Source organism: Perca fluviatilis, chromosome 15 (assembly GCF_010015445.1).
Source record: "Perca fluviatilis chromosome 15, GENO_Pfluv_1.0, whole genome shotgun sequence".
NCBI lineage: Eukaryota > Metazoa > Chordata > Actinopteri > Perciformes > Percidae > Perca > Perca fluviatilis.
The window spans coordinates 3,899,714-3,920,228 of record NC_053126.1 but is presented as its reverse complement, the minus strand read 5'-3'; the positions used below and the strand labels follow the sequence as shown (position 1 = coordinate 3,920,228).

At 42.3% G+C, this 20,515-nt stretch overlaps 1 protein-coding gene across 2 annotated transcripts in view; it reads right to left on the bottom strand.

Moving 5' to 3' along the window:
- usp43b (ubiquitin specific peptidase 43b) overlaps positions 1-20,515 on the bottom strand; it is a 137,420-nt gene that overhangs the window by 32,312 nt on the left and 84,593 nt on the right. For both annotated transcript variants that reach the window (XM_039824519.1, XM_039824518.1), the window contains 2 exons: positions 17,881-18,043; positions 12,189-12,300 (listed from right to left, as the gene is read on the bottom strand). In XM_039824519.1, coding sequence (XP_039680453.1) covers positions 12,189-12,300; positions 17,881-18,043 — 275 coding nt within the window. The remainder of the gene's footprint in view (positions 1-12,188; positions 12,301-17,880; positions 18,044-20,515) is intronic.

Here is a 20,515-nt window from a genome sequence, read left to right as displayed (position 1 = left end):
GGAGACCTCCGACCATAAAAATGTGAGCTGAAATGGGTTTTATGAATCCAATATGTGTGTGTGTGCAAAAGAAGCCTGCCTACCTTAGTAGAGTTTCATATGGTTTGTGTGAGTACTGACGTGTCCCTTTTGATCAAAGCAGAGAACGTGCAGTTTTCCAGACAGCAAATCAAGTTGGTTTTTGTACAGACAAAAGCATCTTTCAGGCTATAGGTTCAGCAATTATTTCACCATCGTTCTCTGTCGCAAAAACGTACAACAACCTCCGTCTTCCCATCATGCAACCTGGCAGGTCCTAGAGCCCTTTAGGCTTTTCCAATTTACCAAAGAATAAACAGGTTGAGTGGTTGGACTTCTGCAGCAAAGAATGATTTCAACTACTGGCAGCAGATGATCGGGAGAAGGTCTTTCTCACATTTGTTTCCCCCCACGATCAATGGGAGTAGGGCTGGGTATTGATACTCAATAACTTTAAGGCCGTGGTTCTCAAACTTTAACCCTCGTGTTGTCTTCCCATCAACCATGAACTTGTTGTCCATCCAGGTAAAAAAAAATGAAATTTTTGGTGCTTTTTCCAGCGTTTTTGGCTCTTTTTATGCTTTTGACACTTTTTAAAACGTTTTTGTCACTTTTTTCAATGTTTTATTTTTAAATTCATGGTCAATAAACCCAATTGATATGACATTATACCTAATTATTTTGTTAAAAAGGCAGAAATCATGAATTATTTTGACTAATAGTTAAGATCAAAGGATGTTGAGCGAATCACTGACTGGTTTAGTCAAAGTTTAGTCAGGATGCTGTTTTAAAACCATTTAAACATGTTTATCAAATTTGACCCGAGGACAACACAAGGGTTAAATAATGTACTCCCTTTCACAGACAGACAGACAAAACTTTATCAATCCCCAAGAGGCAATTCATTTTTACAGTCTATCCCATCCATGTCATAAATAAGTAGAAACAACAATCAGCATCCACATCAATATGCCAATAGTCATGTTTCCATCTAATTGTTAAGCGAATTTTAAGCGAACTTTTAAAATGTCGCAAAAAAGAGAAAATGTGAATTAGAAGCGTTTCCATCAACTGGTTTAGAGCGAATAAACTAGTCTACGCAAAGCTTAGTTTCGTCCCAAGTTGATGTTATGCATGGTTGTAGATTGCAAACCGGCTTGCTAAATCAAAAAAAGTTTAGAAGCTAAGTTCTTTGGCTAAATGGAGAAAGGTACAAGTTGGCCACCTGGGCAGAATCCAGGGTTGTGGCAGAGACATTTGGTGTCAGCGAGACAACCGTTCACCGCTGTGTATACGTGGTGTGCAGGGCCGCACGATTCAAGCTGTTGAACCAATTCGTCAATTTACCTGACGCGGCCGAGGCCCAGGCTATAACGCTCCACCACGCACCTTGTGCCACAAGTGTACGGCGCCCCGGATGGGACCCATTTCCCAATCCTTCCTCCATCCGATGGATACCGGGACTATAGTCATGTGACTTACATGTTCGCTATGTCACAATTTATTCGGCAAAGCGGTTTCCAGCTCCCATTTTGCGCATTAACTCTTTTTTGAAAAAAGCAAAAACCACCTCAAGCGGCTAAAAAAGATTTGCGAATTTGAGGGAAGTTTTTTTCCGAATTTTGCCGTTTCCATCAACATTTTCTAATGTGATACTTCAAAATGCGCATAAAAATACATTGATGGAAACATGACTAGTGGCAACAAGAGCATAGCTGAAGGAACGGCTGAAGGAACGAAAGAATTCACATACCGATTAGTTTTCCGTGCAGGAACAGAATAGCGCCGACCTGACGGCATAACAAAAAATTCAATAAAAAGTGTATGGCCAGGTTGAGTTCATATTTGATCAGCTTTCTGAACCACTCGTTCCTCCCACAGAGAGCTGAGGACTTTCTGCTGGACTCCAGTGATCTTGGAGCAGACCTTAACAACAACACCCCCTTTGAAATATTTCATCCAAGTACCCCCTGACCACCACAAAACATTTTCGGTGGGAATAAAAAGAGGCACAATACAGCATTACAGCATACACTGTGGTATCAGTGTCTGACAATATTGTAACTGAAAAGTGGTACATTTAAAATGTTTAGAATCACAAAATGTACATTACATTAAAATAGTGTATAATTCTTTTAGGAATTATGCATGAATGATATTTTTTAAAACAAACACTAAAAAACAACCAAAAAAAACTTACGTAGCCCTGCAATACTCCAAAGTACCCCTAGGGGTACACATACCCCCATTTGAGAAACACTGCTTTAAGGTATTGACTGAAATAACCCAGTACTGAATATTTTCAAAATTTCTCCAGTCAAATGAAACCTGCCTTTGATCCTTTTTGTATGCTGATAGAGAAAAAAAACTTATAATTTGTGTGGTTTTGCTTGCAGCCAATCACCGCAAGCGTCACTTGGTTTAATGGGACATATGGTATTGGTATCGCAATGAAAAAGAAAATCAGTGTTTACAGCCAACACTGTTAAAACACTTGACTAACATTTCCTTTGTTGACATTTTAGTGACAGTTATTTGTTGCTATCCACTCGTACCCAATCAGCTCTTGGACAAATGTATGTAAAACATGCTGAATTGGGAGTGGGTTTAAGAAACACTGGCACATTTTGACTCTGTCAGGGCTAACTTTATTTCACAAGTTTGCTGTGAACAGGCTAAAGCAACACACAGACAGAGGAGAACAAAGTAGGCCATCGTGAAATTTGGGCAAAGACCTGCACCTGACAGCTCACAGCAGGTCAGCTTGAATAAACGTATAGCACCTCAACATAAAGCACAAGTGTTTGAGTTCTGTCTGCATTCAAAGTATTATTTAACAGAAGAAGAAAATATTCATAAACCCGTAGATGATCAGAGTGGACTGGAAAGCCAAGTGGCGAATAAAAAAGAAAGAACACATTTCTTTTTGTCTCCCGTTGAAGCCTGCTTATATTACTCTGAGATCTGCTTAGATTGGAGGTGCTTCAGGAGTGAAGGAGCGCTTTGCAAAAAATGAAATTGATTTTCTTTTGTTCCAGTGATATCTAGTGTGTAGCTGCTGGCTGAGCTCGAACACAAACACCCACTCCGAGTCCTGCGAGGAAAGCTCGATCCAGCAGGATCTTTGTGATGACAGGAGCGCACCGAAGAAGAAGGCTCATTCCTGGAAAATATTGACATGCTGAACACATGAACCCACAGGCATGCATAACCCAGAATTATTGCCTCACATATGCAATATGCAGTAAGTATCAGTATGACATGTGCCAGTCAGCTGCTGAAATACTGCAGCCGGACATAGCAAGAACTTAGGGGAACATGGGGAATTAGTGTTTTTTTTCTGTGCATGAGAAACCAATCTGAGTAGCAGTCAGAATGGCTGCAGAGGAGGAGGTATTCATCTTCCTGAAAACACAACGAAATGTGTCATCGACAAACTTAATGATAAGTTAACTGTCAACTGATTTTATGCTGTGAATGTGAAATATTAACTTTAGCCGCATAACGTTAGCAGTACTTCGTTAGCATAATTTTGCTAGCCTTAGATTGGGTTCTAGTGAGTACGAGACACTTTCACGTGCTCACGAGAAAAGTATTTCCTGCACACAAGAAAGTATCTTGCGTGCATCAGAAAGTATCTTGTACCTGAAAGAAAGTATCCTGTGCGCACAAGAAAGTATCCTGTGCGCAATAGCACCAGTAGGTAAGTTTCTTGTGCACACCAGAAAGTATCCTATGCGCACCAGAAAGCATCTTGTGTGCGCCAGAAAGCATCTTGTGCGCGGCAGAAAGTATATTGTGCGCATCAGAAAGTATCCCATGCGCACCGGAAAGTTTCTTGTGCGCGCCAAAAAAACAAAATTCCCCATGTCCCTTTAGGGGCTCTGTAAAGAACTACTTAATATAGTAGAAACATAACATCTTGGTCTCAGTACACATGCAGAGCCGTGTAACTAACACTACATTATCATCTCTTCAGCGTTTCAGCATCACGTGTTTATGAAAGCTGGAGGCATCAAACTTCCCCGTGGCGCTTCGGTGTCGTGTGTTGCTTTTCCAGAGAATTCATCATCTTTTCTACCGCGTTTCATTTTCAATCTGCTGCGTGGAAAAAAACAACAACTGGAATGCTAGATGACAAGTGTAAACCCAAAAACAAGTTTTCTTTTCATTACAGACTTCAGACACAGGCTCACTGTGAGTTCCAGCGACAGGCTTGTATGTGCATGTGAAGACCACCCAAAGAGTCCTAGACCAACATTTTTTTTCCCCCTAAATATTCTTTCAAAAACCAGAAAAATTATCCTTTAAAACATGACACATACATTTCCACTAGGGCTGTATTCAACCAAAGAAAAATCTTGGTTGACTGAAATTCTACCTACCATTTAACAAATCAATTGGTTATTGGGGGGGAAAAACATTGCATGTTATCTCTCTATAAACTAAATAGTCCACATCCTACCTGGTAGCAGTGTGTCCATCAAAGAGTTTCTCCTGAGTCTCTCTCTCACACTCTCTCTCTCCCCTAACTGCCTGTTTAAGGTCCCATGGCATGAAAATTTCACTTTATGAGGTTTTTTAACATTAATATGCGTTCCCCCAGCCTGCCTATGGTCCCCCAGTGGCTAGAAATTGTGATAGGTGTAAACCAAGCCCTGGGTATCCTGCTCTGCCTTTGAGAAAATGAAAGCTCAGATGAGCCGTTTTGGAATCTGCTTGTTATGAGGTCATAACAAGCAAGGTTACCTCCCCTTTCTCTGCTTTGCCCACCCAGAGAATTTGGCCAACCCATGAGAGAGAGAGAGACATCATGGCTTTCAAACGAGAAAAGTGGCAGTTGGTCAAGGCCACACCCCCACCATCCACCTTCCCACTCCCACTCTCCTACTCAATAGCTTCAGACACAGAAATGGCACATACTAAGGAAAGCTCATTGTGAGACTGGCTCTAGTGGCTGTAGTTCTGCACCAAAGCTGAATTTCGGGAAAGAGACTTCAGATACAGTATTAGGGGACCACTAAGGTCTATATAAAAGAGACTTCAGATATAGTATTAGGGGACCACTAAGGTCTATATAAAAGAGACTTCAGATACAGTATTAGGGGACCACTAAGGTCTATATAAAAGAGACTTCAGATACAGTATTAGGGGACCACTAAGGTCTATATAAAAGAGACTTCAGATACAGTATTAGGGGACCACTAAGGTCTATATAAAAGCATCCAAAGAGCACCATATCATGGGACCTTTAAAGGTCCAGTGTGTAACATGTTTAGTTGTTCATTATCAAAATCTGTGTTGCCCGTTCACAACTGCTTTTTTCATGAATATTTCCCACCACCATCAATTCCAAGTATTCCTTTTGGCTTGGAATTTTATATTTGCGCTTGCATGACCTGGGTTAGACGCTCCATATTCATGCTCCATCTTGAAATACGTTAGCCGGTAAGGGACACACAGGACATACTGCTCCACCTTTCCCGTTTTCTCTGTCACATGATCAACTCACAGGAGCTGCTAACGCTGCTAATGGGTATCGTAGCTTCCCGGCCCCGGTGGCAAGTTTGAAGAAGGAAACACATATATTAAACACATATTCAAAATCCAAATTTCAGGAACAGGAGTCTTCTTCTTCGCCCAGAAAAAGAAAAAGGAGATTGAAAAGAGCGAGAGACTGGCTTTTTGAAGCGTGAAGGCTACCGTAGCTGTAATACCTACTTTGAACTGTGTGGTGCGAGAGAGTTGATTGCGATATACGATCTCAACGCTAGATGGGAGAAATTCCCACACACTGGACCTTTAAAGGAAGTATTTCCTCGCCGCTGTCACACCAAATGCTTGCTCTTGGAGGGAATTGTTGGGTCTCTGTAAATTATAGTGTGGTCTAGATCTATCTGTAAAGTGTCCTGAGATAACTTCTGTTACAATTTGACACTATAAATAAAATTGAAAAAAACATTTTTTATTGAATATTCACACAATGCTAAAAACACCAGTAGCGCGATCAGGCGCTGAGCGCTGCACATTTGGAGTTTTTTCTGGTTGCAGAGAGTTGAAGATAACTTATTTTGTCACTTATTGGGAGCAGTAGACTAGATGGAGCCGGTTACCTCCAGGATCTGTGCTAGGCTTAGCTAGCGGTGCGGGCGTCAGACAGAGTTACAACACACGCGGACACGAGAAGGGTATGTATGGACTTATCTAACTCTGAGGATTACTGTGAATAAGCTAAAGTCCCAATAAGTCGGCGTGTTCCTTTAAATACATAACAAAAAAATTCCCAGGGGCTTAGACCTGGTGGGGGGAAAGTTAGGCCCGGTGGGCCACCAGGCTTTCAATACAATAGGGGAAACCCTGATGTCCACACCTTCCAAAATTCTTGCATTTGCAAAGCTACTGACTTTTTCAAGAAGAGGATTCCCCAGGCCACGCACTGGATATTAAATTGACCGTGTGCTAGTCTCGCTTTGCCAGACCTTCCTCCACAGCGCTGCGGAGGAGGGTCTGGCTAGTCCACACATCATTCCAGGATGGGAGAAAAATATGCTCTGGTTTATTGGCATTTCTTTAAACCAATCACAATTTTTTTGGACGGCGCTAAATCTGCAAAATAAAAAAAAATAGCCTCGGGAAGGAACTTGTTTTGGTGGAACGTGTATGTTAAAAAGTAGTTTTAGTCGTGCAACAGAAAACTCAGATTGGACAGATAGTCTAGCTAGCTGTCTGGATTTACCCTGCAGAGATCTGAGGAGCAGTTAACCATAGTCCTCACAAGTCGGACACCGACCAAAATATCCTGCGGCACCAGAGCAATCGCGAAAGTGGAACGTCGTGGATGTAGACTAAGCGCGTGCTAACCCTTTCCCCAAACAGGGATTTTCCAATCATAGCTTAGCTTACGTTCTCCACATGTTGAAGTTGTGTGCCTGGGGCTCTAATAAAGATACTTTAAAGAGATTGGTTGGTGGTTTCTTTTCCTTTTAACCCTGTCTAAAACCAAAAATGCAAGCGAAAAAGTGTATGGAAATATGGAAAAATGAACAAACGACTAACTGAGATGTGGTCAAGCTCTGAGCAACGTCACCTCTGTCAGCGTGACTGCTGAGAAGAGGAGCAGAAAACCTGTTTAAATGCATGCGGGCGGGACACCGGTGGAGACTCAAAAGTCTGTAATGTTTGTGAGAAAATCCTTGGTCTTGCTTTCGTCCAAGGTTAATCACTATTTGTGTTCAGTGAGGAATGTTTTTGGCACTGTTTATGCCAGACAAAGCATAAGATCTCCAATTACAACGCATGCAAAGCGCAGTGTTTCATTACAGAATGCCGCAAGTTTGAGCATTGTGTGTATATGTGTGTGTGTGTGCGTTAGGGCTGGGCGATATGGCCTAAAAATAAAATCCCCGATTTAAAAAAAAAAAATCCGATTTAAGATTTAAATCGATTTTTTTCTCCCTCTACTTAAAATCAATCTGCAGATGACAAAAAAAATTTTCAAAACAAGTTTTATTTTGTTTTGACTCATACACACACACACACACACACATGGGGCATGTATACCATTATGATTATTCATGCCAATTTTGTGGAAATATAAATTGGTTTGAGTTTTTTTTTTGGGGGGGGGCTATATATTCAACAACAACAAAACGGATGCGTGAGATAAAGCTGTTTTCACACATACAGGTAATTCACTTCTCGTTCCTCGCTAAAAGTTCAAATCATTTTAACGTTATTGTGCAACCTTGCCCCTGTTTTCACCTGTTGCTGAGTAACGTACGTTAACATCCCGTGGTCTCTTGAATGTAGCACACCTGTAGCAAGCTCCTTCGTAGAGATATAAAAACAAACGTTGAAGCGGAGCTCCGTGCTACAGAGCGTTGATTGCAAGTTGTTTAAGCCGCTACAGACCTCCGTCACAGCTCGGTCGTATCAGCGGCATTTAGTAGATGTGTTGAGCCGCAAAAGAATTCCTCAACACCGCCTCTGGTGCCCCGCATGGTGCTCCTTCAGGTCAGCTGTAGCTGGTGGTTCAGTTATCCCAGAATAGGTGACTCTCAGCCGGGGACAGTGCACCACGAGCGGCCGGTCATTTCGGCGGAGATTACAGATAAGTAAGTAATGAAACGACTGGTTCAGAAAATAATTAATGTTAGTCCCTGTCGCTGCCATGTTGTTTGTGTATCTCTATGGCAAACGCGCGGGGGGAGGGATGAGCCCGTTCGGAGCTACGGGAGCCCAGAGGGGAGCGTCGGCAGATGTTAAGGAGAAAATCGATTTTTCATTTAAACAAATCCACGTTAACTACACATTCGAGTTAATCGATAAAATCGATTTATCGCCCAGCCCTAGTGTGCATGTGTGTGTGTGTATGGACTGATTTACCTTTGTTAGTGTAAGTAACAATCAGGGCTGTGTGTATCATTTACCACAATTGTTTCTTGTGCTCCACATCACTCCGACTAGATCTCCTAACAAATCCAAAGAGTTCAGTGTCCCTTCAGAGTTTGTCTGGAGAAGGTGTTCCTGCTGTCTGACTGTTCCCATAAGTGCTGTCGCTGAATGTGCAGCCATCAGTGTGCTGTAGCGTATTATATCGCTCGTGTGCTTTGGTGAACATCGAGCCAGCCGAGATGTCAAGCGATGTCTGCGGCGGGACAAATGGCTGTCAGAGAGGCCGTGTTTTCTTGTTTCTGTATTGCATCTTCGCTGAAGCTAAAATTAGACCGAAGCGGAAACATCCACTCGCGAGTGTATTTCATTGCAAAACGACGGATCCTGTTGAGATGAAAGATTTAGAGCAAACATCTGCTCCGTTCTTGGCAGAGGTAGGCTCCGGCAAATTATACTGTACAAGCCCGATTTTAATTAAATGGCTGACAGCGAGGGGCACAAAGGAGACTACAGATATCCGAGAGAGTTACTGAAGACGCTGCACCTGACTCTTCTCTCTTCCTCTCTGTTCTGGCACTTCCTTAAAGAGCACTGAGTATTATGCAGCAAGCTGGTCAACACTTTCCTTGTGTACAACCCGTGCTCTATAAGTCTCTTTACTGCAGCTGTGTGTCTGCAGAGACACTGATTGGAAATCTGTTTGGCTACATGACGAACAGCATGCTGCTGCACACAAACATATGCTGAAGGACAGGCAAGTACAAGCAAGCAAGTGAGCAGAAACAAGCAAGAAAATGGACCCTTTGGCTTGAGTGAAGTAAATAATTGATTTGACAGTGACATACAGCGAGGGCGCGTCCCAGCAAGCTGTGCTGTGCGCCTTTCTGTCATTACAGTACGGCTCATGTTTGAATAGTTTTACAGTCAAACCAGCAACGGCAAGGTGCTTCTTTGTAGCTACAGTAGGCATGGAAGCTCGAATGACTCACCTTCAGACTAGGGATGTAACGATGCATCGTGAATCGGTTAAAAATCAATATAAATGTGCTAAGATAACACAGATTTAAAAAAATACATTGCGATGCAATTTTAAACGGCCTAGGGTTTGACTTCTCTACGTCTTCTTAGTTTATTAATTTGAAGAGACTTTATTTTTCTATTTCTTTAGTTGTTTTGATGTGGGATTTGTTTTAAACATCCAAGTATTCATTTTTTATTGAATTTTTGATATTAAAGATAACATCATTTTGGTTGCACATTTGATAAGAGAACATATTTGTTGTTTTGTACAGTTTCTATTAAGATAGGAATATTTTTTTAAGTCATTAGTCTGAAGCTCATTATGTTAAATAAAAATCCTGAGGAAATCATATTGTGAACTTTAAAATTGTGAATTTTATTGAATCGTGAGTTGAGTGTATGGGATTGTTATATCCCTACTTCTCACCCAACCAAGTCTCTTACGTTTCTTAACCCTAACCCTGAATACTGCACCTTAGGAGGGGAGAGGGCCAGAGACCGGCACAGCAGCAGGCTGAACTGAGAGATGAGTGGACAAAAGTAATGTCCCCTGGATAAACATGAGCGTGCCACAGCGTCAATCAAGGGTATTATTTTGGCTGTCACCTTCCTCTGTCTCTGTGTTGGCGTTCTAACCTCCGGTGGATTTGTGAGGACTATGGTTAACTGCTCCTCAGATCTCTGCAGGGTAAATCCAGACAGCTAGCTAGACTGTCTGTCCAATCTGAGTTTTCTGTTGCACGACTAAAACTTCTTTTGAACGTACACACATTCCACCAAAACAAGTTCCTTCCCGAGGCTGTTTTGCAGCCACACCCTGAGGAGCTTAGAGATGATTGTGATTAGTTTAAAGAAATGCCAATAAACCAGAGCACGTTTTTTCCCATCCCAGAATGCTGTGTGGACTAGCCAGACCCTCCGAAGGCAGCGCTGTGGAGGAAGGTCAGGCAATGCGAGACTACCCTTTCTCTAACTCCTCTGCACCTACAAATAATATTCATACAGTCCTTAAGAATTGTATTTATTTAAGTGACTACTCTTAGGGCCCTATTTTAACGGTCTAAGCGCACGGCGTGAAGTGCCTGGCGCAGGTGTGTTTAGGGCGAGTCCAAATCCACTTTGCGGCGATAAAAAGGGTCTGTGCGCCGGGCGCCTGGTTCTAAAGGGTTGTCCTTAGTGTCTTCATTAATCAGAGGTGTGTTTTGGGCGTAACATGCAATCAACCAATCAGAGATCATCTCCCATTCCCTTTAAAAGCCAGGCGCGTTTGGACCTTGGAGCATTGCTGTTATGATGGAGGATTTGCACCCTAATATTTTTATTTGTAATCTTCTGCATGAGTGTGTGCTGCTGTGCGTCCCTGTGTGTGTAACAAGCATAGTGTGCGCGCGCTGTGCACAATGAAATGCTGCGTTATTGACTTTAGACCAGGTTTTTGTTGGTCAATGGCGCGATCACTTCCCGCTGCTTCAAGATAGCAATACGCCCAGAATGCACCTGAACACACCTCCCTGTCAGACCAGCACGCCCATGGGCGCACAGATGGGCGCGGATGCATTTGCTATTTAAACGACGCGGGTGCTGGACAGGAAACTGACAACTGTGTCGGTCTTAAACTAGCAAAGACACTTGCGTCGGGCTTTGCGCTGCGCTGCGCTGGGTGAAAGATAAAGCCCTTAGACTGTAAGTGATGCTCTGTGAGTCAGTGAGCGAGTGTCCTAATCCAGTTAACCAAATGCTGAAGAGGAAACAGATTCCTTTCTGCCTCCAGCTGGCACTTTAAGCTCTCCCACCTGTACCGCACAGAGCCATTGTGTGGGCATGCTTTTCTCTGTCCCGAGCCAATAAACACAGTGTTGGAACAAGTGCAGGAAGGAACCATGTCCGCTCTCCGCCTCCAGCCGGTGCTCAAAACAAGCCCGCCCACACCACACAGCTATTAAATATTCCTTTTACAAGCAGGGCTGTACTGCAACTTTGGTCCAGGGGGTTTCTGGTTGTGATGCAGTAAAAAAATAGAATAAATAATAATCATAAATAATGAATTCCCACACTCTAGCTGGCAGTTGCAGAATTTGTCCAAGTTTGAGTAAAGGCATCATACTTTTGTCCTCCTAGCTGACTTAATGGCTGTATGGCATTGCTTCAACTTCCTGGTTTTGGTCTTAGTCATCTAAAATTTTCTAATACATTTTTAATGCTGAAAGACTTAAAACTTAAGAACACATCTCTGGTAAACACAGGGTTTAAAGTGGTGCCTACACGATTCTTAGTGGAGAAACTCAGATTTACAGATCTGTCGATTAAATCAACTAATCCATAAGTAGACAAAATCATGAGGACAGCCCTATGTAGATCATTTGAAATGTTCTAAGGCTGTGCAATAAATCCAATTCTGATCGCGATTCTGGCTCCTAACGATCACAAAAACAATGTAATCGAGAAAATCGCTTATTTTGCACATTAGGTCCTGCAAGTAAACTTGTGTTGTCTTGTGTTGTGAAGGTAATTTTAAAAAGTTCAATGGGAAAAGTATTAAGGGAAATTTCACAGTTCAAGGTGTTTTCACTGTTTTTTTTAAGTTCAATAATTGCAACATCTTTCCAAAAGTCAATGCAGCAGCCCTAAAATGTGTTTAATATCAATTTGAGTATGCGAATCAGTGAATGCCTACCCGCTAAAAGTCCAGTCAAGGAAAAAGCTGAATTTCTTCACATAGATCAATGGTGACATTATTATAGGCAGTTGTCCAGTACCTGTGCCTGGGCCCCATTGATCATCAGGTAATACAGCTTGCTGAGGATGCTCTGCTGCAGCTGGTCCCAGGAAATAGACCGGTCCTCCCTCATTAGGAACGGCGGGCCAAACCTTGAACAGGAATGGAGAAAAAGAAAGTTTAAAATGACAGCTCACAACGCCCCTCCTCGACCGCTCCACATCAGCCCTGAGCGGCTCGCAAGTCTCCGTATCCTATTGTAACGTAAAGAATTATTCATTAACATTATCAGCATTTAAGCAGAATTCTCATTGTGGCATATCTATGGAAGAACACAGAGAGATAATAAGGAGTAAAAGTAGATGAGGAGAAGAGGGACACATTCACCATAATACCCATTTAATTGAAGCAGCCCTCCACTGTGTGCTTGAGGTTTATTAGTATGAGACCATGTGAGCATGCATGTGCATAAAGAGACTTACAAAGACACGGGCACATACACAGTGAACCACGACGGGATGCTAATAAACTTTAGATTAATCAGAAAGAATAAAAGGGTAATGCTTGAAAAGTGAACTTTGTTGCATTTGTAAGGGCACTAATCGTATTCATTTATTTTTTAGATTCTTAAATCTTTAGTGCGTAACTTTTTGATATTAATGAACGTCTGTTACATTCAAGCCGATAAATGTACAATGTCACTGTGTTGGCATTTTGTTATGCATTTATTTCTGTTACTGTCTAATAAATTAATCAATCAATCAAAAAAAAGCCGTGGCCAAATGAGTTGCTACAAAGCTTAGAAAGACCACCAGCTCCACAAAACTCTCTCTGTATTTCTCAGTATGACTGTGTTTACAAAATGGTGTCGTCCGGCGACGTTCGCGCCAGGACCTCGAGTGATGTGTTGCACGTCACCGCTGAGAAAGGACAACGGCCGCGTTCAGCTTTGGAGACGAAGAGGACTGCTGCAACAGGTGAAGGCATGGTTGAAAACACAAAGGAGCCAGGGGCGGGGCTAGAAGGGGGGCACAGGGTTACAGGGGGTCTCCCCACCCAGCGGCTTAGGCCCGGTGGGCGGGAACTTAGGCCACCAGGCTTGCAATTCACTGGTGGAAACACTGTTATTAATGTTCAATAATATGTTTTTTTGTTTATGACAGGTACCAGAAGGACAGATCATATCTCCCCGATATTGGCTTCTCTTCACTGGTTACCGGTCAAATAAAGAATCGATTTTAAGGTAATGTTACTTGTTTTTAAGGCACTACATGGATTGGCCCCTTTATATGTTGCTGATCTCCTTACCCTACATCACTCCTCCAGGAACCTAAGATGGTCTAATCAGTTCCTTTTAGCTCTTCCACAGTCTGGGATGAAAACAAAGGGGGATCGGGCCTTCTCCGTTGTGGCCCCGAGACTCTGGAACAAACTTCCCATTCATATTAGGTCCTCCTCTACTGCCGAGATCTTTAAGTCTCGTCTTAAAACACATTTTTATTCTTTGGCGTATGATTTGGTTGAGGGACATTTCTATAGAAGTGTGTCGTTTGTATAATGTTCATTGTGTTTGTTTTTATAACATAACTTTGTACAGCACTTTGTTCAGCCTCGGTTGGTTTTAAATGTGCTCTATACATACATTTACTTGACTTGACTGTGTATGCACCACATGCCAAGGCAAATTCCACGTAAGTGTAACTTACTGGGGCAATAAACCCTGATTCTTATTCTGATCGTACATGGATACCACCTCAGAGAGATCCTCAGAGTAATTGTGAGAGTGCAGTTGGATTAGGGTTCAGGATGGTAACCATTAACATTCTGTGGCGGCTGAAGGGTAGCAGAGCAGCGACCACGACACGGCATGAGACAGCATTCACAACAAAACGGGAGGGGAAAATGACTTCAAAGTACAATTAACTCAGTTAGAGGCTGCGTTGGAGCGAGAGACAAAACAATTCTGCATGGTTTTGTGGCAAACAGACTCAGGGTGCTCAATTTAAAGGCCTTTAACATTTGCGTTAGCAACTCTCTAGCTCCTCATTCCCACAGCGAATGTTTCATCTCCCCACTCAACCGTGAAATAAATGCAGTGAATACATTTCGAAGTCTGAATTTATACTTTATTTTTAATGTTCCCTCATGCAGCAAAATCTATTATCTACTTGTGTACATGCAGGGATCTATATTTATTTTTCAGATAGATAGACAGTGTGGTAGAAAAAGTACACTCGTATTGTCAATATTTTATTAGATGTTTATTAGATATGTTTAGTCTTGTAATGTCTGTCATATAATCAAGAAATCAGACAAAAATAGATAGATATATAGACAGATAAATATATAGATAGGTAGGTAGATAGATAGATAGATAGATAGATAGATAGAGTGTGGTAGAAAAAGTTCACTTGTAAATATTTTGTTGGATATTGTTTTGTTTGGTATTGTAATGTCTGTCATATAAACAAGAAATCAGACAAAAATAGATACAGATAGATACTGGATATAAATATATATAGATAGATAGATATATAGATAGACAGATAAATATATAGATAGGTAGATAGATAAACAGATAAATGTATAGATAGATAGACAAGATAGATAGATAGATAGATAGATAGATAGATAGATAGACAGATACTTTATCCCCACAGGGAAATCTGTTTTTGTAATTTGTACTGCAAAAAATTTAGGTTTCACACATTACTTGTGACACTACATTTAATCCTATCTACTGCTTTCTTTTTTGGTTTCACAGTTTTGACAAATCAACGAAAACTGAGAGCTTTTCACACTTAGCCGACTTTCAGAAATGTACCTGTGATGCTTTTTTTCGACAGACACTAAAAGTCTGCGACTCCAATGTCATTGACTTTGGCACGGACGAGTCGTCCAGCTGTCATCTGCTGAGAGCGAGATGGGTGGGTGGTTTGATCAACGGCGGCGAGGCGTTTGAAGGAGAAAGCGAGACTTGGATGGGATTTGGACTTTCCCACAGCCGCGTTGGCGAGCTCACCTATATTGATCCCCCTGGACTGCCAGGGAGACGGATGTCTGATCTCTATATACTGTATATTAACAGATGTCAGATTCATCGCTCGTTTGGTCTGAAACTCATCTCACAGTGAGACGCAAGTCCTCTCTGGAACAGGGAGCGTACATGACCTTGACGTGCGCCATCAGAGCGAGGCGAGATATAATGTGGACTGAGCTACTGTACACAGAGCTCACATCTGCTGAGATGCTGTTAACAGTGAATCCAACTAAAATCTAGATGACCGAAGAAGAAAGGTCCAAGGCACTCTTCTTGCAAAAAGTTAAAAAGACATTATTTAGATGGTTATTTCATATTGAAATCGTTAGTACATTTAAAATAGAGCTGGAACGAGAGCTGGAATGGACCTTTTTCACAGCAGACATTTTGACTTAGTCATAGTCGTAGTCATAGTAGGAAAAGCACAGCTGAGATTGATAACCTTAACGATGGCTCAGTTCCAGCAAGTGTCCCAGTAAGATATTTCAGGGAGTCAGCATGCACAACACCAGGACCTCTCCTAAGTGGAATGCAGCCATCATTAATGGTTTAATACCAGGACCTCTCCTAAGTGGAATGCAGCCATCAGTAATGGTTTAATACCAGGGTCTCTCCTAAGTGGAATACAGCCATCAGTAATGGTTTAATACCAGGACCTCTCCTAAGTGGAATGCAGCCATCAGTAATGGTTTAATACCAGGACCTCTCCTAAGTGGAATGCAGCCATCAGTAATGGTTTAATACCAGGGTCTCTCCTAAGTGGAATGCAGCCATCAGTAATGGTTTAATACCAGGACCTCTCCTAAGTGGAATTCAGCCATCAGTAATGGTTTAATACCAGGACCTCTCCTAAGTGGAATGCAGCCATCAGTAATGGTTTAATACCAGGACCTCTCCTAAGTGGAATGCAGCCATCAGTAATGGTTTAATACCAGGACCTCTCCTAAGTGGAATGCAGCCATCAGTAATGGTTTAATACCAGGACCTCTCCTAAGTGGAATGCAGCCATCAGTAATGGTTTTGAATACACCTGTGCTTTTCCTACTATGACATGTCAACATGTCTGCCATGAAAAAGGTCTATAGAGTTAATGTACTAACAATTTCAATATTAAATATCCATCTAAATAAAGGCTTTTGGAGCCATAATGCTGCTTTGTTTTTTGTTGTTTAAATACCACGTTGGTGACATTAAAGGACAAATCCAGCGCAAAATGAACCTAGGGGTTAATAACACGTGTACCGAGTTGACCGTTCTCTGGGATCTGTTTTCACGCTAATCGAAGGTGACCAGTTTCAGCACAAACCGCTAATTAGCTTATAACGCTAGTCGTCGGGGCAGAGGGTAAAGTAAAACGAAATCGCTATTTCTACACCACTAACAAGGCTCAAAATATCACCACACTTCCACGGGAAGTGTACAGACATAGATAGTTTATAAAGACAGTAGCGTTCACGTATACAGACGGGCGCCATCTTGGGAAAACAGTCACGACCAGTCGAACGCCGAACGGCGTGCAACCAGTAACCAGTGACATGGCTCAAGCACGGCGGTGCGCCACTTTAGTGTCCATGTGAAGCGTTCCATTTCCGTAAAAAACTAAAACTGAAATGATTTGCTTTCATTTGTCTTTTTATTTTGAATAAATGTAGTTTCAATATAGTTTCAGTTTACTAAAAATAATTTCTACTGCTTTCTTCCGTTTTAGTTTACTATAATAACCCTGCTCCCTAACTCCACAGATACAGAGTATCACTCCTATTAGAGCCCCATGCACAGCCCTTCAACGTGAGGAGAAACCCAACGTTTGACAGGCCTGCCTGGCCTACTGAGATCTTTGCAAAGTTGCAAGCGTCTGGGAGGAATTTCAAAACTCCGCACCAAAGTGATTTATTAGTTTTATTCAAGAATTCACCTGTCTGTCATGTAAACCCGAAAATACAAATAAAAGAAATCATTAAAATCATGAACTCAAGTGTCATTATGAAACAAATAAAACAAACACAATGACTGCGCTTTAACATCAGCAACATCCAATCCAATCCCTCCTTCACGTGGCTGCCTGCACGTGCACTTTCCCTGGCCTCATGGCTGCAACGTGCGCTCTCTTCATCTACTCTATAACATAAAAAGGGACAAAAAGGTTGTATTTTTTTGTAATTAACCTTTGGTTAAGTATTTCATCCCCAGACTGTGGTGTCCCTCAGCGGTGATGCCACCCCGTTGTCTCCCGACGGGGATGGGGGCTTTTATTTTGGAGACGTTGGAGGACTTTCAGAACGTTTTGGAAGCGGGTCGCAGGCAGAGCGCCCGGGACCATCTGCCAGACCGGGAGCTGGCTGCAAGACCACTCAATCCCCATGAACGGTTTTTAATGTTCTATCAGACTATAACTACTCGAGAGTCTGCTCTTGAGACTTTGCTGTAATTTTCGGGACAATCAGGGCAGGAATCGGGATTCGGGACAACTGCTTGGATTTCAGGACTGTCCCGAATTTTTCGGGACCTCTGGTCACACTAGGCTTCCTTTCTGGCAAAAAAAAAATATAGAGAGAGAGAGAGAGAGAGAGACTTCCCTTTTTTTTTGTGTAGAGAAAAAAAAAAAAAAAAAAAAAGAGAGAGAGAGAGAGAGAGAGAGAGAGAGAGAGAGAGAGGTCTAACAGTTTCGCAAAGGCTCACTTGATATAAGTACCTGACAGCCTGCTGGCCTGTCCCTGCAGCGTTGCACACCAACAGCAGAATCTTTGCAGGGACGCCCTGGTTGAGGAACTCTGATGACATGGTCCCAGATGAAGGTAACCGCTGACCCTCAGGACCGGTGGAGTACGGAGAGGATGGGAGGCTGTGATGGTACCCTGGCAGAGGAGGAACACAGGAGTATATCAGAGATGGAGTACTAACTGGAAAGGGCTACTAAAAGGAGTCATGGGAAGAGGAGAAGAGAGAACAAACCATAGATAGGATCACTGTTTCTTTCTAAATCCTGCTGATACTGATCATCACGCACCAATTTCACATTCTTCTGGTAAACAGCTTATACTTTCTAAGATAGCGGACAGCATGAAGTGCATGTTATTTTGCAGGGTTCAACAACGTTGAAGGTTTTATTTTTAACTCTTAAATATTTTAGTCGGGCAAGTAAGTTCATTTTTACTGGTCCCTATACAAAATAAAAAAAAAAAAAGTCCAAAAAAAGCATTAAAAAGTCAAGCGTCAAAAACTGCAAACAACCTTGAAAGCATCAAAACTTTTAATTTTTTTTTCAAAAGAATCGTCAAAAGCATCAAGCACCAACTAAATTCTTGATTGGCCATAGACACATTTACATGAAATCATTCAACAAGCAATCTCCAACGGGGACACGAGAACTATTACATCATTTATGATACGATGATGCCCGAGCAGGCGAGTGGGTTATGTTTACTTGCCCCGGGCCAATCGGGCAACCCTTAAAGGGCTCATATTATGCTTTTTGGCTTTTCCCCTTTCATTTTTTGTATATATCTTTTTTGTGTACACGTTATAGGTTTACAAAGTGAAAAAGCCCAAAGTCCCCCCCCAAAGGGACTTACCATCTCCAACAGAAAACACTGTTCACCAACTGCTCCAAACAGCTCTATTGTAGTCCAGCCTTTACTTCAGAGACAGACGTGGTCACTTTGGAACACACGTTATAATGCTCACCTAGCTGCTAGCATGGCATGCCCTCATACTCTGCTTCTGACTGGCTAGTAGTCCTTACCTAGGTACTGTCAGGGCACGCCCTCATACTCTGCTTCTGACTGGCTAGTAGTCCTTACCTAGGTACTGTCAGGGCACGCCTCATACTCTGCTTCTGACTGGCTAGTAGTCCTTACCTAGGTACTGTCAGGGCACGCCCTCATACTCTGCTTCTGACTGGCTAGTAGTCCTTACTTAGGTACTGCACATGTGTGACTCCCAACAAAGATGGAACAGAAGTGTGATGTCTCACTCTGTAGCTAAAAGAGAGCTCAACACACAGGGTGAAAAGAGGAGCTGCAGCAATGTGCAGTACAACAAAAATATCATGTCTTTTGAAAATGAAACAATGTAAACCTATTCTGATATAACCTCTAAATACAATTATGAACCTGAAAATGAGCATAATATGAAATCTTTAATGTTGCACTGAAAGTGTGACCATTAAACTCAACACCTCTAACACAAAGCGCGAGGAGGAGAATTGCGATGTATGAAGTGGTGAGACAGCAGCTTTCTATTTGGGGAACAGTGATTCAGAGGGGAGAACAGATGGACCAATGGCTGCCTGCACTCTCAGCAGGAGGTATTATCTGATGCAGCTTCTGCTCCACACATACCGTCCTGGTTGGGTGCCGAGCAGCACCACTCCCCCCCCACCCCGTCTCTCTATCAACACCGAGGAGTGTGACTGACTGAGCGAAAAGCTGAGATTATAAGATCCTCTCGAAATGTGACGTCAGCAGCGCCGCGCTCTCCTCACACAGCTGACAACCTCTGGGAAGTTCACGGTGATATTTCACACGGTAAATTAGACGCGCAGACACAGATGAGAAGGTATTGATTGACCCTGGTGGCTGTGCCACCCCCTCTCCCCCCCCAACGTTTCATTAAACACTGTTGTTTACACCTGACGCCTGATTCATCACTGACAAAGCAAATGCCGCTGCTGAGCATCCTGTTACTGAGATCTTTGCAAAGTTGCAAGCGTCTGCTGGCACTTCCCTCCTCTTGTTAAGCGGTGCAGAGAGAGAGAGGTCTAACATTACAGTCTTTATATTAAATGTCACGTTACAGGATACAAGTTTATTAACGTTTATTTTGTAATGTGTAGGTATGTAGACAGGGATTTAGGTAGTGGTGTTTTCTCTTTGCTTTGTTGCTTGCCTATATTGAATTTTATTTTATTATCATTTTGTTTTGTTATATTTCTTGACTGTGAAGCCCTTTGTGACTGTGAAAGCGGCTATATAAAATAGACTTTGCTTGCTTCCTTTTAAAAGACATGTCATTGTTGAAATCAATATAACTAACGTTAAGGTAGCCTATATGTCGTTGTATGTTTGCCGTATTATGGACATAATGTGCCAAAATAGTTAATCCAATCGTTCAAACCTATGTGTTTTTTCAGAAGGAACAGTCAAACGACAGCTCTCGTGTGTTTTGGATTGATCGAATGAGATGAAGATGAAAAGTGAAAAGAGCCTTTTTGTGTGCTCTCTTTCTTTACTACAGTTTTTCAATCAGATTTCCTCACGCCGACGCGTGGCGACGGCTTGGGACACCGCAGGGTGACGGTCGCTCGCGCGCCTTGTTGTGTGAGGGCC